At 48.7% G+C, this 26,602-nt stretch overlaps 1 protein-coding gene across 2 annotated transcripts in view; it reads right to left on the bottom strand.

Moving 5' to 3' along the window:
* The window catches only part of EIF2AK4 (eukaryotic translation initiation factor 2 alpha kinase 4), a 546,008-nt gene that overhangs the window by 9,193 nt on the left and 510,213 nt on the right, over nucleotides 1-26,602 (bottom strand). For both annotated transcript variants that reach the window (XM_029600187.1, XM_029600189.1), the window contains one exon: nucleotides 13,673-13,791. In XM_029600187.1, coding sequence (XP_029456047.1) covers nucleotides 13,673-13,791 — 119 coding nt within the window. The remainder of the gene's footprint in view (nucleotides 1-13,672; nucleotides 13,792-26,602) is intronic.

The following is a 26,602-nucleotide window of genomic DNA, read 5'->3' as shown; positions in this document are numbered from 1 at the left end:
TCTCTCACCAAATCTTGTGTTCCACTAAGAATTAAATCTAAAATAGCTCCCTCTCTTGTTGGTTCCTGAACCAATTGCTCCATGAAGCAATCATTTATTACATCCAGGAACTTTATGTCTCTAGCAAGTCCTGATGTTACATTTACTCAGACAATATTGGGGTAATTGAAATCTCCCATTATCACTGCACTGCCAAATTGGTTTGCTTCCCTGATTTCTCTTAGCATTTCATCATCTGTCTGACCATTTTGTCCAGGTGGACAGTAGTATACTCCTATCACTATACTCTTACTCAACACACATGGCATTTACTCTCTTGTATGATCTTTATCCTGTTGGACTCTATACCCTCCCGGACATAAAGTGCCACACCCCCACCAAGTTGATCCTGCTACAGTGGAGGGAACATAGGCTCTCCACAGAAACTTAAATTGCATTTCTCAAAAATACATATTGGTAGATATACTAGATATTCAACTAAAGCTCATTTTAATTATTTCTGCAATTACAATATTTGCTTCCTCTTTATTCAGCGCTCTTCTAACAAGGAAAAGACACTATCAGTATTACAGCCTGCTACCTTTTTATAGTAATGGGCTAGAGAAGGGCTCTGCCTTTTCTCTAAAGCAAATAGATCTTCTAAAATTAAGAAATCTTTGGATTGTGTGGAAAATGCAGGTAAGGATTTTATGTAGTGCTGAATTTGCATGTATGGGAATATGTGTGTTTGGGTTAAATTTATTGTGCTGATAGAGAGGGAAAGGATAGCAAATGGCCATCGCTGTTTAGGACATGTCCTATGTAAATTATGCCCTTAGAAATCCAATTTTGAAACCCTGCTGTGTGTGAGGCCGGGGAGAAGTCTAAGTTGCTGCTAAGGGGAAGAAAGTAGATACATTGACATGGCATGGTAAGTAATTTTGTGACAAGCTTCCAGGCAGTTCGGATTGGGGAAATTAAAATATTTAAGAGCGATGACAACGAGAGTTTTACTCCTTCCGCCTGTAAAACAAACCGCTAATCTAAAGTACCTGCTAAGGTTTTTTCAGCCAGGATATCAACATAGGATGATTCTCCCAATAGCCAATCTTGGACAATTTGAAGGGTACCAGCCAAGTTGTAAAGTTTCAAATCGAGCACATTTAATCCTCCCTTACCCCAGCTAGCTTGTAAATGGTGAAACGGAATTCTTGATTTTCTGCCTCACCACAGAAATTTCCACAGCGCCCTCTCCAATCTCCTCAGGTCCCTATGTCTGATCATTAAAGGCAGGTTTTGAAAGAAATAAAGCCACTTGGGAAGGATGATCATCTTAAATAAATTAAGACGGCCCATCAAAGACAGGGGGAGAGATCTCCAGGCCTCCAGTGTTTCCAACGATGTGTTACGCATAGGGAATACATTGAAATTGTACAGTTTCGTGAGCTTTGAGGGGAGGCATATTCCCAGGTATTTAATCTTGGAAACAGCCCAAGCCAACGGAAATGATTCCTCCCAACTGTCCTGTAAGGGGAAGCCAAGGCCTCTGACTTCACTATATTTAGTTTAAGCCCTGAGAATTCCCCAATAGAATAACTGGAAGAGTGCTGGTAATGATTGCCTGGGGTTTGTTAAAAATGCAATAATATCGTCTGCAAATGCTGCATATTTGAATGTTTCTGTTTGGAAACGCACCCCTTTGATTGTTCGTGTGTCCTTTATTGCTAAAAGAAGTGGTTCTAACTGCAAAAGAAACAGCAACAGAGATAGGGGGCAGTCCTGTCTGGTACCTCGACAGACTGGCAACGTATCTGATTGAGAATTATTGGCCACGATAATCGCCAAGGGGGTCTTGATATAGTAACTTAACTGCATTGTAAAAAACCCCAGTAATTCCCATTGATTGTAAAATATGGAAAAGGTAGTCCCACTTCACCCTGTTGAACGCCTTTTCAGCATCAAAACTAATAACTAAGTGTGGTTCCTCCACTTGACAGAAATATTCGGAAAGCACTGGCAGCAATGGCTCTAAGTGCATATCGTCATCTCACAAATCCCACCTGACAGGGTTGAATTAAAGAAGGCATCAACACCGCTAATCGGTCCGCTAAACTTTTAGCTAAAAATTTATGGTCGACATTTAACAAGGAAATTGGGCAATAGGATTCGGGGAACAGTGGATCTTTCCTAGGTTCTAGTATCAAGGTAACATGCGCAGTATTCATGTGAACAGGAAAGGATCCTAATTCAATTAAGGCATTAAAGTTATGCACCAATGGGGCTGTGATGGAATCAATCAGGCATTTGTAAAACTCAGCGGTATAAACATCTGGGCCTGGGGCCTTGTATCGTTTAGCCTGTTTAATAGTCAATCTGACTTTATTCTCAGTGACTGGGCTGTTTAACCAGTTTTGCTGCTCACTAGTTAAATGGGGAAGGTTCAATCATTCAAAGAACTGTTCGCAGGCCTGCGAATTCTGAAACTCCGCTGTATACAGTCGAGCATAAAATGCCCTAAATGTGTTTAGAATAGAAGGAGTGTCATGAACTATTCTATCCAGGATGGTATGTATAGCCGAGATATGTCGGGGTACTCTGTGTGAGTTATCAAATTGGCCATCATTTTGGTGGATTTGTTACCAAACTGGAACAATTTATATTGGTAATATAACATGCTCTTCTTGGCCCGTTGATGCAACAACGTATTGATGGCATTTTGGGGGGCAAAATATTGTTCCCTATTGACTCTTGTAGGAGCGTGCTGAAAAGCGTGCCTGGCGCGCCGAAGCTGAGTACTTAAGGAGAGTAATTGTTTGTCTAAAAGTTTCCATCTCCGGGCTATGTAAGATATAATCTCCCCTTGAAGGAATGCCTTTGCAGTGTACCAAAACAATACTAAATTGGCTAGGTCTTCACCATTAAAATGCAAATAATCATCCCACTTGATGCGCAAATATTCGTGAAAGTGAGCATCCTCTGCCAGATAACAGGGGTAGCGCCATGTACGACATGTCGGAGACTGAGTGTTGCGGTCCCAACCGCCCCTCTCCTGATCGGGCTCAGGACCGCCTACCTCCGCTCCGGCAGCCGCGGGATTCCGCCCAGCCCAGGTCCCGGGAGGCCCTCCATCCGTGCAATTCCCACGTGGCGGACGCCATTGCAGGCCTGTTCTCCTCCGGCCTCGCGCGCCCGCGTGAAGAGGCTCCTCTTGTGCATCCAGCTCCCGGAAGCCCAACTCCGCCTCCTCGGCTGACGTCACGCTCTGCCTCCGATATAACCGGCGTTCAGTCGTTCACTAAATGCCTTGCAACGAGGTTCCTAGCTGACTAGTTGCTTCCTGTTTGCGTTTCCTGTTGACTCCTTGCTGCCTTGACTCCGGTTTGCTTCTGACTTCGCTACAGCCCGCTGCCTGCCTTGACTCCGGTTTGCTTCTGACTTTGCTACAGCCCGCTGCCTGCCTTGACTCCGGTTTGCTTCTGAATTCGCTACAGCCCGCTGCCTGCCTTGACTCCGGTTTGCTTCTGACTTCGCTACAGCCCGCTGTGTGCCTTGACTCCGGTTTGCTTCTGACTTCGCTACAGCCCGCTGCCTGCCTTGACTCCGGTTTGCTTCTGACTTCGCTACAGCCCGCTGCCTGCCTTGTCTCCGGTTTGCTTCTGACTTCGCTACAGCCTGCTGTCTGCCTTGACTCCGGTTTGCTTCTGACTTCGCTACAGCCTGCTGCCTGCCTTGACTCCGGTTTGCTTCTGACTTCACTACAGCCTGCTGCCTGCCCTGACCCGGGTTGCCACGGACTTCTCTACCGCTTGCCGCCTGCCTCGGTCCCGGTCTGTCACGGACTCCATTACCACTGCCCGCCTGCTCTGGCCCCGAGTGTTACCCTCTGGGCCAGCTTCCTGACCGGGCCTGTCTCTCTGACTCTCTGGCAAACCTCTAGCCGGCTCAGCTCCTAGTGGGCCTCCTGCCCTCCCTACGCACTAGCTCTTCAGGACATTCTCAGCAGTGCCCAAGTCCCAAGGGCCTGGGTCCCTACGGGCTCCTCCCGGGGGGATCCCAGGCTCCGGGTGAAACCTTGCCAGATCGTGCCTCCGCCTCCCGGCCTGCCCTGTGATCACCGGTAGGCCGGCCCAAGGGTCCACCATCTACCCTCACAGCAGTCTAGCCGTAACAGTTTGCAAGGCCATGGACTCGGCGGAGGCTCCCAGTCTACAGGCCATCCCTGGGATGGCACAACGCCTCCAACAACAACAGCATTGCATCGACACCCTTGCTGCCACCGTGGAACAGCTGGTCAGCCGCCTGGAGGCTTCCCCACCGGACCCGCCTCCAGCTCCGCCCCTTGCCTCCATCCCCAGCTCCGCATCAGTAACCCAGTTGCCTGCACCGACTCGCTATGCCGGGGATATCAAGACATGCCGAGGCTTCTTGGACCAGTGCTATGTCCGCTTCACTCTCTTGCCAGCACAGTTCCCCTCGGACGCAGTCAAAGTAGCTTACATATTCTCGCTGCTGGATGGCAAAGCACGCGACTGGGCCTCTCCCATGTGGGAGCGTCAAGATCCCTTGTTACAGAACCTTCAGGAGTTCGTTCTCAACTTCCGCTTAGTTTTCAACGACCCTGCACGCCAAACTATGGCCACCTCTGAACTTTTGCACCTCAGGCAAGGGGTGCACTCAGTGGCGGACTATACTATAGACTTTCGCACCCTCGCCATGGAGGTCGGTTGGCGGGACGACTGCCTTAGGGGGATCTTCCTGGAAGGTCTAGCTAGCCGTATCAAGGATGAGCTAGCGGGTCGAGATCTCCCGGATGACCTCAATGACTTAATTGATATCACCGGAAGGGTGGACAGTCGTCTATAGCAACGAGACAAGGAGACACGCTCCTATCGAAGGGCTCCACCGGTTCCCCAGAGTATCACCTGGCCCTCAGCACCCAAGACACCACCCACTTCTGCCGCCCCCGGAGAGCCTATGCAGTTGGGCAGATCCCCACTGACCACAGAAGAAAGGAGGAGACGCCGTTCGCAGGGCCTTTGCCTCTACTGTGGCGGCAAGGGGCACTTCCTCACCAACTGCTCGGAGCGTCCGGGAAACGACCGTGCCTAGGTTACCCTGAGGAGCTACTCCTAGGCTTTGCGGGCTCAGCTCCTCAATGCACCATACCAGTGACTCTTAAATACCCCGGAGGGGAACTCCAGACTTGTGCCTTCATCAACTCTGGAGCTGAGGGCAACTTCATAGTAGCGGACCTGGTAAACCAGCTATCGCTCCCCACGCGGCCCAAGGTTCCTCCACTGAGTATCTCTTCCATCCGAGGTAAGTTGCTCCCTGGGACCATCTCCCGCTGCACGGGTCCCTTGACCCTTCAGACCGGACTGCTCCATTCTGAAGAGATCTCCCTGCTGATTCTGGAGCGGGCAGTGCATCCTCTGGTCCTCGGACTGCCGTGGCTGCAGCGTCACTCCCCGGTAATTCAATGGGACACCCTCCAGCTGACCCAGTGGAGTCCCTTCTGCTTCGCACACTGGCTGCAGGTCCCACGTCCTCCGCCGCCGCTCCAGCTTTGCTCATCTCTTCTCTTGCTGGAGCCGTATCAAGCCTTCGCCGACGTGTTCTCCAAGGAGATGGCAGAGATTCTCCCTCAACACCGGCCATTCGACTGCCCTATTGACTTATTGCCTGGCACCACACCCCCTTGAGGCCGGGTTTATCCGCTGTCCCTGCCAGAGACTGCTGCCATGTCCCAGTACGTTACAGAGAACCTTGCCAAGGGCTTCATTCGCCCGTCTCGTTCCCCTGCTGGAGCCGGCTTCTTTTTTGTGGCAAAGAAGGACGGCTCACTCCGCCCCTGTATAGACTATCGAGGCTTGAACACCATTACCAAAAGGGATCACTACCCCCTTCCGCTGATCCCTGAACTTTTGGACCGCCTCCAGGGGTCCCAAGTATTTACTAAGCTAGACCTTCGGGGGGCCTACAACCTCGTCCGTATACGTCCTGGAGATGAATGGAAGACGGCCTTCAATACCAGGGATGGGCATTACGAGTACTTGGTAATGCCCTTCGGACTCTGCAATGCCCCGGCCGTCTTCCAGAACCTCATGAACGAGGTTTTACGCGAGATGCTACACTCTCACGTCATCGTGTACCTTGATGACGTGCTAATCTTTTCAAAAGACCTGGAATCTCACCGCCAACACGTCAGGCAAGTCCTACAGGCTCTAAGGGATAACCGCCTCTATGCCAAGTTAGAAAAGTGCGTCTTTGAGGCGGAGTCCTTGCCCTTTCTGGGGTACATCATCTCGTCCACTGGCTTCCGGATGGACCCCGAGAAGGTCTCGGCCATAACGAAAAGGCCCCAGCCCCTGGGTCTCAAGGCTCTTCAAAGATTCCTGGGATTTGCTAACTTCTACAGACATTTCATTCCTCGCTACTCCCATCAGGTCGCTCCCCTCACTGCCCTAACCAGAAAGGGAGCCGACGCCAAGACTTGGCCCGACGCCACCGTCAAGGCATTCTCCGATTTGAAAGAGGCATTCTTGGCCGACACCTGTCTCTGCCACCCGGACCCAGCAAGACCCTTCATCGTCGAAGTCGACGCCTCCAGCGTGGCCGTTGGGGCGGTCCTCAGCCAACACTCCGCTTCAGGCCAATTACTACCCTGCTCGTATTTCTCCAAGAAATTCTCCCCAGCCGAAGCGAATTATTCCATTGGAGATAAGGAACTTTTAGCAATCAAACTCGCCTTCGAGGAATGGAGGCAGTGGCTCGAGGGAGCTAAACAACTGGTCACCGTATACACTGACCACAAGAACTTGGAGTTTCTGTCCCAAGCCCAGCGGTTAAACCCCCGTCAGGCCCGGTGGTCTATGTTCTTCAGCCGCTTTGATTTCACACTGCAATACCGCCCTGCAGCAAAGAACCTTCGGGCCGATGCCCTGTCGCGGACCTCCATGTCTGATGAGGACCTCGAGCCTCCCCAATATATTCTGGACCCCAGCAAGGTCCGTCTATCCGGTTTGCTCCTGACTGTCCTTTCTCAAGGTAGAACCATGGTCCCCCGACGAGACCGACTAAAGACCCTGCGCTGGGCCCACGACTCCCTTACTGGAGGCCACGCCGGGCGGGAGCGAACGCTGGAACTCCTCAACCGGTTCTGTTGGTGGCCCAACATTCGGCAGGACGTCCGTACCTACGTAAGCTCTTGTCCCACCTGTGCCCGACAAAAACCCAGTCATGGTCCTCCGTGTGGTCTTCTGCAGCCTCTCCCGGTTCCCACAGAACCTTGGACCCATCTCGCTACAGACTTTATGGTTGACCTACTGCCGTCACACAGGAAGACGGTAATCTGGGTCACCGTCGACCGTTTCTCCAAAATGGCGCACTTTGTGCCGCTGCCCAAGCTGCCATCCGCAACCGAACTGGCCCTTCTTTTCGCCCAACACATATTCCGGATTCATGGGCTTCCCCAGGATATCGTTTCTGACCGAGGGCTGCAGTTCACCGCACGGTACTGGAGGGCTCTCTGCAAATGCTTCAAGGTGCAGCTCAGCTTCTCCACCCTCAAAGCAATGGTCAATCCGAAAGGATGAACTGCTCCCTAAAGACCTTCCTGCGTGCCTTCATCAATGAAAGGCAGGACAACTGGACTGAGCTCCTACCCTGGGCCGAGTTTGCCTATAATAACCAGTGTCATGCCGCCACCGGACGCTCACCCTTCCAGCTGGTATATGGGAAGCAGCTTAAACCCCGCTCCCCATTTCCACGCCCAGTGTTTCCCCGGCCGCTCAGCTGACGGCTCAGCAACTGCAGACTCTTTGGCAAACAACTCAGGACAAGTTGGCTGTCTCTGCCTCCTCCGCCAAGCGAGCAGCTGATCGCCACCGACGCCCGGCACCCATGTATCAGCCTGGAGACCGGGTCTGGCTCAGTACGAAGAACATCCATCTGAGGCTTCCCTCTAGGAGATTTGCGCCCAAGTTCTGTGGACACTTCCGGGTTGCCGAAAGGATGGGGCTCGTTTCCTACCAATTGAGGTTGCCATCCTCGCTACGGATCCACGACGTCTTCCTCGTCTCTCTGCTAAAGCCTCTGGTCCTCTCCCGCTACAACCGCAAGCCTCAGGACTCTTCGGCTACTCCCATAGCTGATGATCCCACGTACCAGGTACGCGAAGTACTAGACGTATGATTCTACAACCGAAGATGTGAGTACCTCCTCGCCTGGGAGGGTTGCGGCGACGAGGACAACACCTGGGAGCCAAGCCGTAACATCCTGGACAAGTCCCTCCTTTAGCAGTTTCATCTTGACCATCCTGAGAAACCCGGTCCTCTGAAGAGGGGCCGTAAAGGGGGCGGGGTACTGTTGCGGTCCCAACCGCCCCTCTCCTGATTGGGCTCAGGCCCGCCTACCTCCGCTCCGGCAGCCGCGGGATTCCGCCCAGTCCAGGTCCCGGGAGGCCCTCCGTCCGCGCAGTTCCCACGTGGCGGACGCCATTGCAGGCCTATTCTCCTCCGGCCTCGCGAAGAGGCTCCTCTTGTGCGTCCAGCTCCCGGATGCCCAGCTCTGCCTCCTCGGCTGACGTCACGCTCTGCCCCTGATATAACCGGTGTTCAGTCGTTCACTAAACGCCTTGCAACGAGGTTCCTAGCTGACTAGTTGCTTCCTGTTTGCGTTTCCTGTTGACTCCTTGCTGCCTTGACTCCGGTTTGCTTCTGACTTCGCCACAGCCCGCTGCCTGCCTTGACTCCGGTTTGCTTCTGACTTCGCTACAGCCCGCTGCCTGCCTTGACTCCGGTTTGCTTCTGACTTCGCTACAGCCTGCTGCCTGCCTTGACTCCGGTTTGCTTATGACTTCGCTACAGCCTGCTGCCTGCCTTGACTCCGGTTTGCTTCTGACTTCGCTACAGCCTACCGCCTGCCCTGACCCGGGTTGCCACGGACTTCTCTACCGCTTGCCGCCTGCCTCGGTCCCGGTCTGTCACGGACTCCATTACCACTGCCCGCCTGCTCTGGCCCCGAGTGTTACCCTCTGGGCCAGCTTCCTGACCCGGCCTGTCTCTCTGACTCTCTGGCAAACCTCTAGCCGACTCAGCTCCTAGTGGGCCTCCTGCCCTCCCTACGCACTAGCTCTTCAGGACATTCTCAGCAGTGCCCAAGTCCCAAGGGCCTGGGTCCCTACGGGCTCCTCCCGGGGGGATCCCAGGCTCCGGGTGAAACCTTGCCAGATCGTGCCTCCGCCTCCCGGCCTACCCTGTGATCACCGGTAGGCCGGCCCAAGGGGCCACCTTCTACCCTCACAGCAGTCTAGCCGTAACACTGAGAGGACCAGTTCATCTCAATCCATACGGGGGCATGATCCGAAACTATCACATCCCCAATATCTGCAGCACAGAACTTAGAAAAAATGCGGGTACTGACTAAAATATAGTCTATTCTGGATTGAGATGAATGAGCCCATGATATGTGCGTGAAATCCTTAGCGGTGGGATGTAAGATACACCAGGCGTCCAACAACTGCAAAGAGTGTTCTAAAAAATGGATGCCTTTGCCCGGGACATTATCTCGTTTGTGGGCGCTAGTCCTATCTAGTTGAGCGTCTCGGAAATTATTGAAATCCCCTCCAATAACTATGTCCTGATCCATGTAAGGAGCGAGTTTGTCCATATAGGCCTTGAAAAAAGTCTAAGCGATGATTATTGGGGGCGTATACATTGCAGAGGATTACTGGGATCTGATTTAACTCAGCGACTAGAATTAAATAGTGCCCCTGGGATTCTTTTATTTCTTTATGAATCTGGAGTAGGAAACGTTTGTTAACCAATATGGTAACACCGGCTGACCGAGTAGTTGCGGAGGCAAAATGGACTGCCCCCACCTAGTTCCGACTCTATTTTTGATGTTCCAAATCATTGAGATGTGTTTCTTTAAAAAGGCTAAGTCAGCAGAATTTTTCTTTAGCACAGATATAATCTTAAATCGTTTAACTGGGGAGTTAATACCACATACATGCCAAGAGAACAATCTTAACCCTTGTTTAATCATCTATTCTAGGCCCAGGAGACAAGAAATAACAAAAGAAATAAAATTTGGTATCGCTGTATGGAGACCTTCCCAGCAGAGGCCTCCATTCCAGAATCATAGCACAGGTTTAAGAGGTGCCAAAGCGACTTAGAAACCCAATACCACGTTACACACCACAAGTGAACCATATGAGATTATCCACTTCACTGCCCCAATCCCCTTCACTCCCTACTCTCCACCCTTCCCTCCCTGTCCCAGATTGCCCTATTTTTACCCATCCCGAACACATCCCAAAGGGATTGATGGAGATCACTGTAGAAGTAACTGGCCCCTCCGCCCCCCACCCAGCCCCATCCACATTGTGTACATATATTTCAGCACAATAGAAACACCATTCATGTTATCTCCGGGAAGCGTCAAAATCATGGAAATGGTGAGAGCAATTTAAAAAAAAAGTAACTGGCAATACATAGTAAATAACAGTTAACACCAAATGCTCTCCTGCCATAAGGTAATTGACATAAAAATTTGTCTTAGGTAACCCAGAACCACTAAGTGAGGGATATAAGAAACGTAACAAACTCAGATATTGAGATAACTGTCCAATGTCCCTCAAGGTCAAATTATTCTGATCATGACAGTGTCTCTCAGAAAAATAGTCACCGAATTACTCAAGTAATGACTGCAAACTCCCTTATTTTCCTCTAAATGAATACTTGCAAATCACAGGACAAGTTGGCCCTTTTCAGGAGACTCCAGCGGATGAGGAGTGAGTGCTTTCTCACTCAGTGATGTAATTTTGAGCTTCCTCCGGGCCAGAGAACTATCGGATCCTTGCTGGAGTCATCACCCGGAGCCGCTTTCTCTCCCAAAGCATGTAATTTCGCACAAAACGGCGCCATTGTTCGGCGCTGCTGCGCCACGTTTGCGGAGAAGTCCTGGAAAACTAGGACCTTCTGATTTTCATAGGACGGGGGATTTCCCCGAGCGCAGCGCAGTTAAAATTCCGGTTTTATGAGCATAGTTAAAAATCTTAGCAATCACGAATCTGGGACTGGATTCTGCCGCACGTTTAGGCCCAGGTGATGGGCGCGCTCAATTCGCAACGGGCCGATGGTCTGAGCCAGATCTAATGTACACGTCAGCTACGATTCCAAAAAGGCCGCCAACTCTCTCTCACAAATAAATTCTTCGAAACTCAAACAGCTCCTACGTCACAAAGAAAGAAAATGGCGTAAAGCCCCTTCTCCGACCTCCCTATCGGATTACAAACGCTCACTCCACTTATACAAGAGCATCACCTTAAAGACAAAGAGGGACTTCTATGCTCACAAGATCCACAATCTCATCTACGACTCCAAAGCTCTGTTTACCTACGTTCCAATCTTACAAAAACTAACACTCCAGACATTCCATTCGACCTAGCCCAGTTGAAAGCAGATGAGTTGGCTCTTTACTTCAGCAAGAAAATCACCAACCTTCAACAATTGACACCAAATACGCACTCACCCTCTAGTACTTATCTACACTCAAACAGAGATATCACTTTCAATTACTTTGAACCCATCACTATTGCAGACATCCAATCGGTTCTGATGAAAATGAAACCGTCTTCACACCCCTTCGATCAAATCCCTTCCAAAATGCTGCTACTAATCCCAGATACAATCTCTAAAGCACTGACCGACATTATAAACTGTTCCCTATCTCAGGGTATCTACCCAGATCAACTTAAAACAGCTTCAATTAAACCTCTCCTAAAAAAAACCAAACCTCAATACCAGTGACCCCAACAATTTCCGTCCCATCTCCAACCTCCCGTTCATTGCCAAAGTTATGGAAAAACTAGTAAACTCACAACTATCGAACTACATTGAGGATCACCAAATACTGTTTCCTAATCAATATGGATTTCATAAAGCATTAAGCACGGAAACTCTACTCCTTTCACTCACAGATTTCCTCCTCACTGGCATTGATAAAGGACATGCCTACTTATTAATCCTTCTGGACCTTTCGGCTGCATTCGATACAGTCAACCACTACATCCTCCTAAACCAGCTGGCAAACATAGGCATTACAGGCATAGCATTGGCCTGGTTTAAAACCTTCCTAGAGAACAGAGGATTCAAGGTCAAAATCTATAACAAATAATCTCAGTACTACCCATCCTCTTGTGGGGTTCCACAGGGCTCCTCCCTCTCACCCACACTCTTTAATGTATACCTTCTCCCACTGTGTCAACTGCTAACCAAACTAAACCTTAAACATTTCTTATTCGCAGATGATGTACAGATCGTGATTCCTATAAAAGAATCCATTAATAAAACATTAGAATTCTGGGAAAGCTGCCTTCTAGAGATCAAACCAGTCTAAACTTAATTCTCAATGCTTCAAAAACTGAATTCCTGCTTATATCCCCTGAAAATAACAACCTCACTACAAACCCTCCAGCTAATCTTCAAACCTCCCACGTTAGAGACCTAGGAGCTATCATTGACACCCGTCTAAACCTAAAATCATTCATCAACCAAACTACCAAAGATTGTTTTCACAAATTACATGTCCTAAAAAGAATTAAGCCACTCTTCTACCCTCAGGACTTCAGAACAATTTTACAAGCAATAATCTTCTCCAAGATTGATTATTGCAACTCTACTTTATTAGGTCTCCCTGCGACCCATACCAAACCGCTACAGATGGTTCAGAATACAGCAGCCAGAATTCTGACTAACTCGAGGAGAATTGACCACATCACCCCTATTCTCAAAGACCTACATTGGTTGCCAATCCACTACAGAATCATGTACAAATCCATTACCACCATTTACAAAGTCATCCATCACTACGCGCCTCTAAACTTACAAATTCCATTCAAAAAACATACTTCCGCCAGACCCATTAGAGAGTCTTATAAAGAATCACTCCATGTTCCACACGCCAAAACCTTTCAACATAAATCCTTGAAAGACAGAGCATTCTCAACAGCAGGACCACCACTATGGAACTCCATACCTTCCGACCTGCGACAGGAACCGTGCCTACCGATATTCAGGAAAAGGCTGAAAACATGGCTTTTTAAAAAAGCTTATCCTGACCTCAACTGATCCTTACCACTCAGCCAGTTACTATCAGACATTACAATCTCTGTGTTAATATCCTCCATTCGGACCTCAACTGATTCTTACCACCCAGCCAGTTACCATCAGACTTTACAATCACTGTGTCAACATCTTCCTTCACCACATCAACTCCACTTCACTGTAAAATGTTTTGCAACAATCTAAATAATTTGCTATTAGTTAATCTTCTTCTTTACTTTCTTCTGCTCCCAGTTGTACGCCTCCCTGTTTTATTGTAACTGCAATTTTCTTACCATGCACTTGTTAGAATTTTTTAGTTATATGTATATATCACACCCTGTTAAATGTAAACAGACATGATGTGACTCTAGTCATGAATGCCGGTATAATAAAAAAACACTAAATAAATAAAATAAATAAATAAATATGGAGAATGTCTGGGAAATCTGGCACAATCCAAAGTGAATTCCAGGTGTTTTTATTAAAAAGTTATTTTAACATTTGTGGAATACATACAGAAAAGCATGCGCACTATAAGCTCAAAACTTTGTTGAGACTATCTAAATTTAGAATTCAGTATTTACCTTTTTTCTATTTTTATGTTGTAGATTTCATCACAGACAGATTTTAAGTATCTCTGCTTTGGCAATCCAGACATCAGTTGTTTCACAGTTGTATAAAAGGTCTGTTCATCTCCATCACACTGTTTTAATAAACATAAATTATAACTATTACAAGAATATTATGCAGGAAATGACGGTATGAGCACAACAGTAGTCAACCACAAAGGATTCAACTGTCATAGAGACTTGGTATAATTTGCTTTAAGCATTATGGGGCAGATTTTCAAAGGGGTACACGCATAAGATACGCGCTTACCCCCCCGAAAACCTGCCCCAAGCCTATGTTGCATAGGCTGCTGGCGCGCGCAAAGCCCTGGGACACGCGTAAGTCCTGGGGCTTTGCTTGGGGGCGTGGTGCCAGCCCGGGGGCGTTCTGGGGGCGTGGCCGAGGCCTCCGAAACTGCTCCCGGGCAGGGGAATGGAGCGCTGGCAGCCGGCTGGCAGGCGTAAGTTTTAAAATAAAGGTAGGGGGGGGCGATTTAGCTAGGGCTGGGGGGTGGGTTAGGTAGGGGGAAGGGAGGGAAAGGTGGGGGGGGGGAATTCCCTCCGAGGCCGCTCCCATTTCGAAGCGGCCTCGGAGGGAACGGGCAGCGCGCGCAGTGCTCGGCGCACGCAAGGTACACAAATGTTCACCCCCTTGCGCGCGCTGACCCTGGATTTTAAAAGATACATGCGGCTACGCGCATATCTATTAAAATCCGGCGTAGTCTTGTTTGCGCAGGGTTGTGCGAACAAAAGTACGCCCGCACACTTCTTATAAAATCTACCCCTATATTTGTATCATGTATTGGAATGTTCCTCTACCCAATCATCTGCAAAATCTTTTAATATTACCTAACATCAGAGGTCTGCTGGAACTCATAGCTGAAGCAGCTGAAATTTCAAATTTTAATTTTTCAAAATTCATTCTCCAAAGTGAGAAGCCCCTGGCAACAGCCTACGCCAGGATCACTGCCCTTATCTTCTTAATAACCTCATTTTTGGTCCATATCATCTATCTCTGATTGTGGGCATCCATCTGGTGACAGATAAGGGTGTGAACAGGAAAAATCTAATTCATTTTGTTTTTCTTGGTTTTTTTTTTGTTCCATTTTTAAATTTTGTTTTATTTTGTTACTAATGTGTATAAAATATGTTTGTGTAGGTGCATGATGTTGAGATTACTTACCTGATAATCTCCTTTTCCTTAGTGTAGACAGATGGACTCAGAACAAGTGGGTATAGTGTGCTCGTCCTAGCAGTTGGAGACGGATCTGACGTCAGCACGGGTACATATACCCCCACAGGAAGTGAAGCAACTTAGTAATCTTCCTTGCAAAAGCTGTTATGGACATATGTGTACTGACTGATCAAATAATTAATGAAATAGGATTCCCCTGGCCGACTGATAGTAGCTGGAGACCGCCAGCGTTCCCAACCGGATGGCGTCGACACCTGGTAGAGTGGACGCTCTTATGTAAGAAAATGACATGGCTTACCTTGAATCGGTGAAACCCATGTATACCGGCAGCCGGGCGGGATGCTGGGTCCATCTGTCTACACTAAGGAAAAGGAGATTATCAGGTAAGTAATCTCAACATTTCCTGGCGTGTAGCCAGATGGACTCAGAACAAGTGGGATGTACAAAAGCTACTCCCGGATTGGGCGGGAGGCTGCCTGAGGACCGCGTAGGACTGCCCTCGCAAATGCTGTGTCCTCCCTGGCCTGGACATCCAGACGGTAAAATCTGGAAAAGGTATGGAGGGAGGACCATGTCGCCGCCTTACATATCTCCGCGGGCGACAGCATCCTAGATTCTGCCCAAGAGACCGCCTGCGCTCTGGTAGAATGAGCCTTGACCTGCAGAGGCGGTGACTTCCCGGAATCTACGTAGGCCGTTCTGATAACTTCTTTAATCCAGCGGGCGATGGTGGGCCGAGAGGCCGCTTCTCCTTACTTCTTCCCGCTGTGAAGGACGAACAGGTGGTCCGTCTTTCGTACTGCTTCTGTCATTTCCGGGTATCTGGGTAGCAATCTGCCGATGTCGAGATGGCGTAACAAACGCCCTTCTTCCAACTTCTTCAAACCCGCCGTGGTTGGCAAGGATATGGTTTGGTTGAGGTGAAATTGTGAGACTACTTTAGGTAAGAAGGAGGGAACCGTGCAAAGATGGATAGGCTCTGGAGTGAGTCTGAGAAAGGGATCACGGCAGGACAGTGCTTGTAGCTCTGAGATGCGGCGTGCTGAACACACTGTCAGCAAGAACACCATCTTCAAGGTTAGCAAACGGAGAGACAGACCCCGAAGGGGTCTGAAGGTGGATCCCGCGAGGAAGTCCAAAACTAGGTTGAGGTTCCACAGGGGCACTGGCCACTTCAGTGGCGGACGAATGTGCTTGACTCCTTTCAGGAAGCGGGAAACATCTGGGTGCGTGGCAATGGTCTTGCCATCCCTCCTGGGACCGTAGCAAGACAGCGCAGCCACCTGAACCTTGATGGAGCTGAGGGAGAGAACCTTCTGAAGCCCATCCTGCAGGAAAACCAGAACAATAGGGATTGTGGTCGCATGTGGATTGGTGCCATGAGTGTCGCACCAGGCTTCAAATACTCTCCAGATCCTTATGTAGGTGAGGGATGTGGAAAACTTGCGAGCTCGGAGGAGTGTATCTATCACCGGCTCCGAGTAACCTCTTTTCTTCAGTCTAGCCCTCTCAATGGCCAGACCGGAAGAGAGAATTGAGCTGGATCCTCGTGGAGGATGGGTCCTTGACGTAGCAGGTCCCTGAGAGGAGGCAGGGGAAGGGGCTCCCCTGTCAGGGTACCAGGGTCTTCTTGGCCAGTCTGGTGCCACTAGAAGAACTAGGCCTCTGTGCCGCTGAATCTTGTGTATAAGGGTGCCCAGCAGGGGCCACGGAGGAAAGGCATATAGCAGGGTCCCTGGAGGCCATGGCTGAACCAGGGCGTCGATCCCGTGAGAGAACAGATCTCGCTTGCGGCTGAACTAACTGGGTACTTGAGCATTGGACCTGTCCGCTAGTAGGTCCATGTCCGGAGTCCCCCACTGATCCACAATCATCTGGAAGGCTGTGGGGGACAGCTGCCATTCTCCTGGATTTAGGCTTTCCCTGCTGAGGAAGTCTGCCGCGGTGTTGTCCCTTCCGGCAATGTGGACGGCGGAGATGTCCTGGAGATTCGCCTCTGCCCAAGCCATCAGCGGGGCTATCTCTAGGGACACCTGTTGGCTTCTGGTTCCGCCCTGTCGGTTGATGTATGCCACCGTGGTGGCGTTGTCTGACATCACTCTGACTGCTCTGTTCCGCAGTCTGTGAGCAAATCGCAGGCAGGCTAACCGGACTGCCCATGCCTCTAGGCGGTTGATGTTCCACCCCGACTCTTCTCTGTTCCACTGCCCTTGGGCGGTGAGCTCTTCGCAGTGTGCTCCCCAACCGTTCAGGCTGGCATCCATGGTGAGCAGAGTCCACGTGGGGGAGGACATCTTCGATCCCCTGCTCGTGTGGTCGGACAGCAACCACCACCGTAGCTGGGTCCGCACTCCAGCGGGTAGAGGTAAATGCACGGTGTAGTTCTGTAAACGTGGGCTCCACCGAGAGAGGAAGGAGTGTTGTAACGGTCTCATATGGGCCCTTGCCCATGGTACCACTTCCAGGGTGGATGCCATGAGACGGAGAACCTGCAGGTAATCCCAAGCTATGGGCCAGCTGGCTCCCATCAAGGAACGTAGATGCGTCTGGAGCTTCGACCTTCTCTTGGTGGTTAGGCTGACTCTGTCTGCCTGGGTGTCGAACCGGACTCCCAGGTATTCCAGTGATTGGGAAGGCTGTAAGCAACTCTTGCTTAGGTTGACTACCCATCCCAGGCTTTCCAGAAGGGCGATCACTCTGTTGGTTGCCCGATGGCTCTCCTCTCGTGATTTCGCCCTGATCAGCCAATCGTCTAGGTAGGGATGGACAAGGATTCCTTCCCTTCTGAGCGCCGCTGCTACCACTACGATCAACCTTGGTGAAGGTCCGCGGCGCCGTGGCTAACCCGAAGGGCAAAGCCCGGAATTGGAAGTGTCGTCCCAGAACCCTGAAGCATAGGTAGCGCTGATGATCCTGATGGATCGGGATATGCAGGTAAGCTTCCGACAAGTCCAGGGCCGTGAGGAATTCTCCTGGCTGTACTGCGGTCTTGACTGAGCGCAGAGTTTCCATGCTAAACCTCGGGACCTTTAAGTATCGGTTGACTGACTTGAGGTCCAGAACGGGTCGGAAGGTGCCCTCTTTCTTGGGTACCATGAAATAGATGGAATAATGTCCAGAATTCATTTCCCAGGCAGGTACTGGGATTATGGCTTTCAAGGACATGAGCCTCGCCAGGGTAGCTTCCAATGCCACCTTCTTGTGGACTGGACACGGAGATTCCACAAACCTGTCTGGAGGGACGTGATGGAAGTCCAGATAATACCCCTCTTGGATGATGGCGAGGACCCACTGGTCCGGCATAATCTCGACCCATCTGGGGTAGAAGAGGGTTAACCTGCCCCCCTATGGCTTTGTCCCCCGGATGGATCGGCTGATTCTCATTGTGAGGTGCGGTCGGGACCTGAACCCAAGCCGGCTCCCCTCTTGTGCCTCTTGGTCCGAAAGGACTGGTTCCTGGCCTGAGGACGAGGTGCCTGGTAGCGACTCCTATAGGGAGTGAAGCGTTGGGAGCTTCTACCTCTGGAGTGCCTCGGAAAGGTACGCTGGTTCCTCTTGGACCTGTCTTCCGGCAGTCGAGGTACTGGAGAGGCGCCCCATGTGCTGGCCAGTTTATCTAGGTTGCTGCCGAACAGAAGAGAACCCTTGAACGGCATTCTAATGAGACGTGTCTTAGAAGGAGCATCGGCTGACCAGTTCCGTATCCAGAGCTGCCTCCTGGCTGCTACTGAGGATGAGACCCCCTTGGCTGTCGTACGGACTAGGTCGGAGGCGGCGTCCGTGAGGAACGAGAGAGCTGACTCCATGTCCGCTGCCAGGGCATTGTTCCTGACCTGTGACAAACAGGAACACGTCACCACTGTGCAGCAGGTTGCGATCCTCAGAGACAGAGCTGCCACCTCAAAGGTTTGTTTCAGGATGGCGTCCAGGCATCGGTCATGAGCCTCCTTGAGGGCCGCCCCCCCTCCACTGGAATGGCAGTGCGCTTGACCACAGCGCTAACTATGGCGTCCACCTTGGGGCATGCCAGCATGTCCTTGATCGCCGGATCCAGGGGATACATGCCAGACAGGGCCCGATCCCCTATGAATGAGGCCTCCGGCGCATTCCACTCCAGATCGATCAGCTGTTGTGCTGCTTGCAGGAAGGGGAAACGTTGGGCTGTCGGACGAAGGCCCTCCAGCAGGGGGTTCTGATTGGGTTCCCCCAGAGTGCTGGGGCCAGGAATAGCCAATTCCGTCAGGCACTGGGAAACCAGGTCCGAGAGATCCTCCTTGGGAAAGAAACGTCTCATGGTTCGATATGGCTCCATCCCCGAGGGAAGTTCCCCCTCCTCGGGGAGCTCGGACTCATCCTCCGAGACATCAGGATCCCCCTGAGCAGGGCTGCCTAGTGGCGGGTGCCCGCGGTAAAGACGAGAGGGTCCCGGGGCAGGGGCAGCCGCCGGGGCAGCGGGGCCTGGGCGGGCAGCCGACTGCATCTGTACAAAGGCGTGGATCCCTTTAAATAAGTCCACCCAGGAAATGGAAGCAGTCTCTAGCCGGCGGGGAACCAGGTCCCCTGGGATGCCTGGTTGTTCAGGTCGGCCCGCTAAATCTGGGGTGGCCCCTGAGGAACTGTCGGTAAACCTCGGTTGAGACCGGCCCTGGCCCGAGGCTCCCATGGCCTCTTCACATTGGGCACAAAGGGAGTCCGCCTCCTCGCTCTGCGTGGCACTAAGGTGGCATGCTGAGCAGAGGCCTAGAGCTTTTATGCCGGAATCTGGAGACGCCAGGGCGTTTAAGTGTTCCATCGCGTCTTGTGAATGCAGGGCGCCGGCGCTTATGCGATATGCTTTCAGCTATATGCGCTCAATAATATGCACTCAATAATATACAGTATGCGCTCAATAATATGCGCTCAGCAATATGCGCTCAATAATATACAATATGCGCTCAATAATATGCGTTCAGCTATATGCGCTCAATAATATACAATATGCGCTCAATAATATGCGCTCAGCAATATGCGCTCAATCATATACAATATGCGCTCAATAATATGCGTTCAGCAATATGCGCTCAATAATATACAATATGCGCTCAATAATATGCACTCAACAATATGCGCTCAATAATATACAATATGCTTAGCAAGCTATATGCTGCGTTGTGCGCCTATCAACAGGCGCCTATCCGTGGGCGCTCAATACCTGAACAAGGCAGAAAAATGGCGACCTCCTCGGCGTGCCGTATGCAGGCAACGCCGCCGATCCTCGCTCCACGGAGACCAGCAAAAGTAAGAGATGTACGCCTTACCTGATCTTCGGCGCTTCCCGGCTGCAACCCGGGTGGTCTCCGGCTGCAGGGGGAGAGGGTGAGTACCTTCACCGCCGTGCTCGAGGAAGTGCACCCGCTGCCTCTAAGCCGCCGAACTCGTTACGCTCGGGGCTAAGTCCTCACCGCGAACGGATCAGGACCGAGGCGCCTCCCAGCCGCGCCCGAGCCCTTCTCACTCGGGGGCTAGATCCCTGCCGCGATTCGGCCACCGGACCGAGGCCTAGACCTCCGAGGGACCACGGAAATCACCTCGGGAAACTCAACTGGGGGAGGGACCCGAGGGTATCACCGCAGGAGTGCAGGGCTCGTCTTCTGGTAATCTTCTTAGAAAGTTTAGAAAGTAGATTTGGAAAACACGCTCAGCGAGCGTGCAGGCGCTCCAAACTGCTTTGGAGACGGAAATTACTAAGTTGCTTCACTTCCTGTGGGGGTATATGTACCCGTGCTGACGTCAGATCCATCTCCAACTGCTAGCACGAGCACACTATACCCACTTGTTCTGAGTCCATCTGGCTACACTCCAGGAAAAATAGAATTAATACATATAAAACATGAATGCACATAAAGTAACACAGCAAAAATAGTGATAGAATGATCACCAACCCTTAAATCAAGGGACAATTTACACTTCACCCCAACAACCCTAAGTTGGCTGCTACAGTACTGCTGAAAAACAAAACAATCACAATTCTGTTATAACTGTTGTCAGTTTTCTGACATAAAGGTATGAAACTGAGCAAAAAAATTGAATCATCTATCTGAGATGTCTTTTCCTGAGGACTCTGTAACATGTGAAGAGAAGAGGCAGAACAGAGAATGTCTTCTGTGTCCCAGAATCTGCAGGACACAGCGGCCCTGCCAATAAGAGAGAAGTCTCTTACTAACCTCATAGTAAGCTGATTACTGGGAGACATAAGAATGTATGTCAGCACAAACCATAAAAATACACATTAAACTGAAAGTATGTCATGGGTATTGGCAAAATCACTTACAGAAGAGACTGAAAAGGAATTAATAAAACAGGAACTTTTACTGTTAACAGGATTTACAAGAGCTTGGCTCTGCAACTTTTTATTTGAATGCTGGGCTTTCCCATACTGTAGACCTTGTTCTCTCTCTGACAGTGTCCTTTATGTATGAGAATTTCCTCCCTCATGGAATGTGGAACAATGTCTTAGCCTCTTTACTCCTGTGCCAGGATGTTCCACAAAGTGCACACTGCCTTCCGAGATACCTGTTTAAAGGACCAAATCTTGACAGCTTAGCGCAGACTACTGAACTCCCACCTGAATTCACGGATCTTCTCCTCTAGAGGACAAAATCTTAGCCTGGAATAATAAACTAAGGGAGGCTTTTGATCAGTGATGATTTGTTATGGTACCATTCTGGTTTGAAATCTTTAGAGAGACAGATAAGACATTTTGAAAGGAAATGGTGGAAAGATAAGCTGCCTGAGGATGAGTACAGACTTTAATGTAACATTAAAGGTAAATTTTAAAAGAGATGTGCACGCAAATAGTGCATATTCATGGAAGTGCTATTTTATAAACCTCACACATACAGGTGCAAGTACTGGCTCTTGAATAACTGTGCTCATGTAAAAAAAAAAAAAAAAAAGGGGCCGACTAGAGGCATTCCTGGGTGGGGCTAATATTTATGTGCAGAATAAAATATTTATGTGCAGAATAAATATTTTTATTTATGTGCAGAATAAAACTCTTTATAGCCAAAAACTGAAAGGGTGAGGGTAAACTGCAGAGAGTTCGGGCTAAAGAACGAGGGGGGTCTTGATAACCTAGAGGTAGACTGAGAAAACTGGTGGACTAACTGGTTAAACTAATTTCCCCCAAACACGCATGTTATAAAATTGGATGATTTACATGCGTAAAAGCCAAGTGCTAAGAAAAATATGCAAATTATATGTTCTCATGTAAATGATTTAAATTAGCATAAATATGCATGCAGATATTCACCATTCATTTGGATAATTGTTTACTTATTTGGTGCAGTGGTGGCAGCGATGGAGAATTCTGTAGAGGAGAGTATGATCATCCAAAAAATCCTCTTTTCTCCCTCTTGACTCTCCCCCAGGCATGTGTCAAGCATGACCCAAAAGAAGAAATCTACGGAGCTTATGAAGTTCTCTTTTGTGAGTCGAGAGACTGTAAAGGCCACAGGCATCAGCGCTGGAGAGGAAACCGGCAGAGGTAAGCTGTGAGGAAGGGTACAGCATTCCGGATGATCAGGGGATTGGCATGTCGGCTCGAAATGAATTAAAAAAGTGATTCACTGAAATCCACAGAGATGTAAGCAGCATAAAGGAGAATATGGGAGTGATGGTAACAGAACTCCACGGCGACATGCTGGAACTGGGCCAATGGGTGGATGAGGCAGAGACGCATCTTGATGAGCATACATCTGATCTGGCCTTGTGGTAGGAGGCCTTGGACAAAATTACTTACTCTAATAATGAGCTGAATGTGCGGCTTGAAGACCTGGATAACAGATCTTGCAAAAGCAATTTGAGATTCAGAGGTATCATTAAAGACCACGAGCCTGCAGATTGCTGCCAAATAATTCAAAGCATCTGTACCTTGATCATGGGAGCAGATATGGAGGCAGGATAGCTGCCTATTATTTATTTATTTAGGGTTTTTATATACCGACATTCTCGATATACTATCGAGAATATTTTAGAATATCGACATTCTCGATATTATAAAATTGGAATGAGCCCACTGAGCCCTGGGGTCATCCGAAGGAAATTTCCCATGAGTTATCATAGCCTGCTTCCCATTTATACTTTGAAGGAAAAAACTGCAGTACATGTATAAAAAATGGGTGAGATCACCGCAAACAAGGTAGAAGTGTTTCAAGATTTAATGCCCATCACTATCCGCAAGTGCAGGGAATTCAAGGAGACATTAGCAACGTAGCAAAAAGAAAATGTCAGTTACCAGTGGTTGTTTCCCTTTGGACTTGCTTTGTTCTGTATGGTAAGTCAGCTTGGGTAAAAACAGTGGCTGAAGCAATTTTGTTTTTGTGAGATGCTGGAATAATGATATCAATAGCGGGGCCACCCTCACCAAACAGACAGGCCAATACAGTACAGTGTGCTCCGACGGAACGCACTGTTAGCCTGCTATTGGATGCGCGTTTTCCCTTACCGCTTATTCAGTAAGGGGAGGAAAACGCGCGTCCAACCCGCGGCACCTAATAGCGCCCTCAACATGCAAATGCATGTTGATAGCCCTATTAGGTATGCGCGCGGGATACAGAAAGTAAAATATGCAGCCAAGCCGCACATTTTACTTTCAGAAATTAGTGCCAACCCAAAGGTCGGCGCTAATTTCTTCCAGCACCGGGAAAGTGCACAGAAAAGCAGTAAAAACTGCTTTTCTGTGCACCCTCCGATTTAATATCATAGCGATATTAAGTTGGAGGTCCCGAAGAGTAAAGAAGTAAAGAAAAAATAAATAAATAAATTTGAATTCGGCCCGCGGCTGTCGGGCCGAAAACCGGATGCTCAATTTTGCCAGCGTCCGGTTTCCGAGCCTGTGGCTGTCAGCAGGCTCGAGAACAGACGCCGGCAAAATTGAGCGTCGGCTGTCAAACCCGCTGACAGCCGCCGCTCCTGTCAAAAAGGAGGCGCTAGGACGCGCTAGTGTCTCTAGCACCTCCTTTTACCCGGATCTACCGCCGGACCTAATTTAAATACTGAATCGCGCGCACCGGCAAAGCGGGCATTCGCCCGCTCTTCCGCAGACTTTACTGTATCGGCCCAAGAATTTGGATATACAGTGGTGAAAGAAATGCCCGAAATAGCAGAAAGTGCCTGGAGGGGGGAGATGGCTGCAGCGCTAATCAAGCAGCCCTGGCTCACCAAGACCAGCTAGCATATAACAGAGATCCTAAATAGTGCTGATGAGGCATGACAAATTGCAATGACTAATCTATGGTATTACTGACTTATTCCTGCAGGGGAGGGAAGCTTGGGTTCAATAAGATCGATGTTGCTGTTGGCTGGGGGAGGGGGAGGTTTAGGAGTTGGTCATCTGGTCAACTTCATTCCTTAGGTCGGAGGTAAACGATCAGAAGAGGAGGTGGGGGAAGGGGTAGGGGTGGTTGTACACGGGATAGATATCATTTGGGGAAGAAGGGAGATATGAAAATGATTAAGAATGGTGTTTGAAAAAACAGACCTATGCAGGGAACTCTGGACAATATTCAAGGCGGGGGGAGGGCTCTTGTTTATACTTGGCCTATGGCTCAGCTGAAAATTCTCCCAACGTTAAAGAGCGAATAAGAGAAGGTTATTGTTTAAGGAAGCGGAAGTATTGGAGGCAAATATTGTCATTTGTCAAGATCAGACAGGAGGAAAAAAGCAAACTGCCTTTCCAATGGGTTTAAAGTCTCTTTTTGTTTTTTACTCCTAAACTAGAGTTTAAGTCAACTGGCTATAGGTTTACTCTCTAGCAGCATTATAATTGCCACAAAAATGCATGTTGGCTGCATAATCTCAAAATAAACTAAAACAACCAAAAAAAAATACTGTGCTCAACTGAGCTCTTACTACACTTAAAATTGTTTTCCATCACTGCTTAAATAGGAACAGAAAAGAAAAGAACTGGTAGCCAACAATCCAAAAAATAAAAATAAAAAATCCTTAAGCTGTTGGATTCTCTAGGGGACTGCCACAATCTGTTAGGATCTGAATCCAAAAGGACACAACTCTGCAGCCACACTATTAACCAAGCTTTAATGAAAAAACAAAGTCCAAAAAACATAACGTACATTCCGCCTTACAACTGCAGGAAATGCAATCAATGTTAATCAAGATGTGATTCCCCTTACCGGGTACCAAGGGAAGAGATCCAATAAGAGTAACAATGGTACAAGCGCAGTCCTGTACAGACCCTCAGCTTTACACTTGAAAGAATGTAGTGCCATATAAGTTAGACAGATGCGATGTATCCAACTACCTTCCACAATGTCTGAATATCTACTTCAGGGTGGTTTCCCACAGAAATACTCATTCATTCAAAATTTGGAAGAAGGATCCAATAGAAGAAAATAGGATAAAGCATAAGTTGGCAAATGAAATGTAAGACATTGATAAGACAGGCTAAGCGAGAATTTGAAAAGAAGTTGACCGTAGAGGCAAAAACTCACAGTAAAAACTTTTTAAAAATATATCCAAAGCAGAAAGCCTGCAAGGGAGTCAGTTGGACCGTTAGATGATTGAGGGGTTAAAGGGGCACTTAGAGAAGATAAGGCCATCGCGGAAAGATTAAACGATTTCTTTGCTTTGGTGTTTACTGAAGAGGATGTTGGAGAGATACCCATTCTGGAGAAGGTTTTCATGGATAATGATTCAGATGGACTGAACCAAATCACAGTGAACTAAGAAGATGTGATAGGCCTGACTGACAAACTGAAGAGTAGTAAATCACCTGGCCCAGATGGTATATACCCCAGGGTTCTGAAGGAACTAACAAATAAAATTTCAGATCTATTAGTATAAATTTGTAACCTATCATTAAAATCATCTATTGTACCTGAAGATTGGAGGGTGGCTAATGTAACCCCAATATTTAAACAGTGCTCCTGGGGCGATCCGGGAAACTACTGACCAGTTAGCTTGACTCCTGTGCCAGGAAAAATAGCGGAAAGTGTTCTAAATATCAAAATCACAGAACATATAGAAAGACATGGTTTAATGGAACAAATTCAGCATGGTTTCACCCAAGGCAAGTCTTGCCTCACAAATCCGCTTCACTTTTTTGAAGGGGTTAATAAACATGTAGATAAAGGTGTACCAACAGATGTAGTGTATTTGGATTTTCAGAAGGAATTTGACAAAGGTCCTCATGAGAGGCTTCTAGGAAAAGTAAAAAGTCATGGGATAGGTGGCGATGTCCTTTTGTGGATTACAAACTGGTTAAGAGACAGGAAACAGAGAGTAGGATTAAATGGAAAATTTTCTCAGTGGATGGGGAGTGGGCAGTGGAGTGCCTCAGGGATCTGTACTGGGACCCGTGCTTTTCAATATATTTATAAATGATCTGGAATGGAATACGACAGTGAGGTAATCAAATTTGCAGATAATTAGTTAAATCACAAGCGGAGTGTGATAAATTGAAGGAACACCTTGTGAGACTGGAAAATTGGGCATCCAAATGGCAGATGAAATTTAATGTGGATAAGTGCAAGGTGATGCATATAGGGAAAAATAACCCATGCTATAGTTACACAATGTTAGTTCCATATTAGGAGCTACCACCCAGGAAAGAGATCTAGGCATCATAGTGGATAATACATTAAAATCATTGGTTCAGTGTGCTGCAGCAGTCATAAAAGCAAACAGAATGTTGGGAATTATTAGAAAAGGAA

Source organism: Rhinatrema bivittatum, chromosome 4 (assembly GCF_901001135.1).
Source record: "Rhinatrema bivittatum chromosome 4, aRhiBiv1.1, whole genome shotgun sequence".
In the NCBI taxonomy this organism is placed as follows: Eukaryota; Metazoa; Chordata; class Amphibia; order Gymnophiona; family Rhinatrematidae; genus Rhinatrema; species Rhinatrema bivittatum.
Note: the sequence above shows the minus strand (reverse complement) of the source record. Positions and strands in the feature narration are given on the sequence as shown.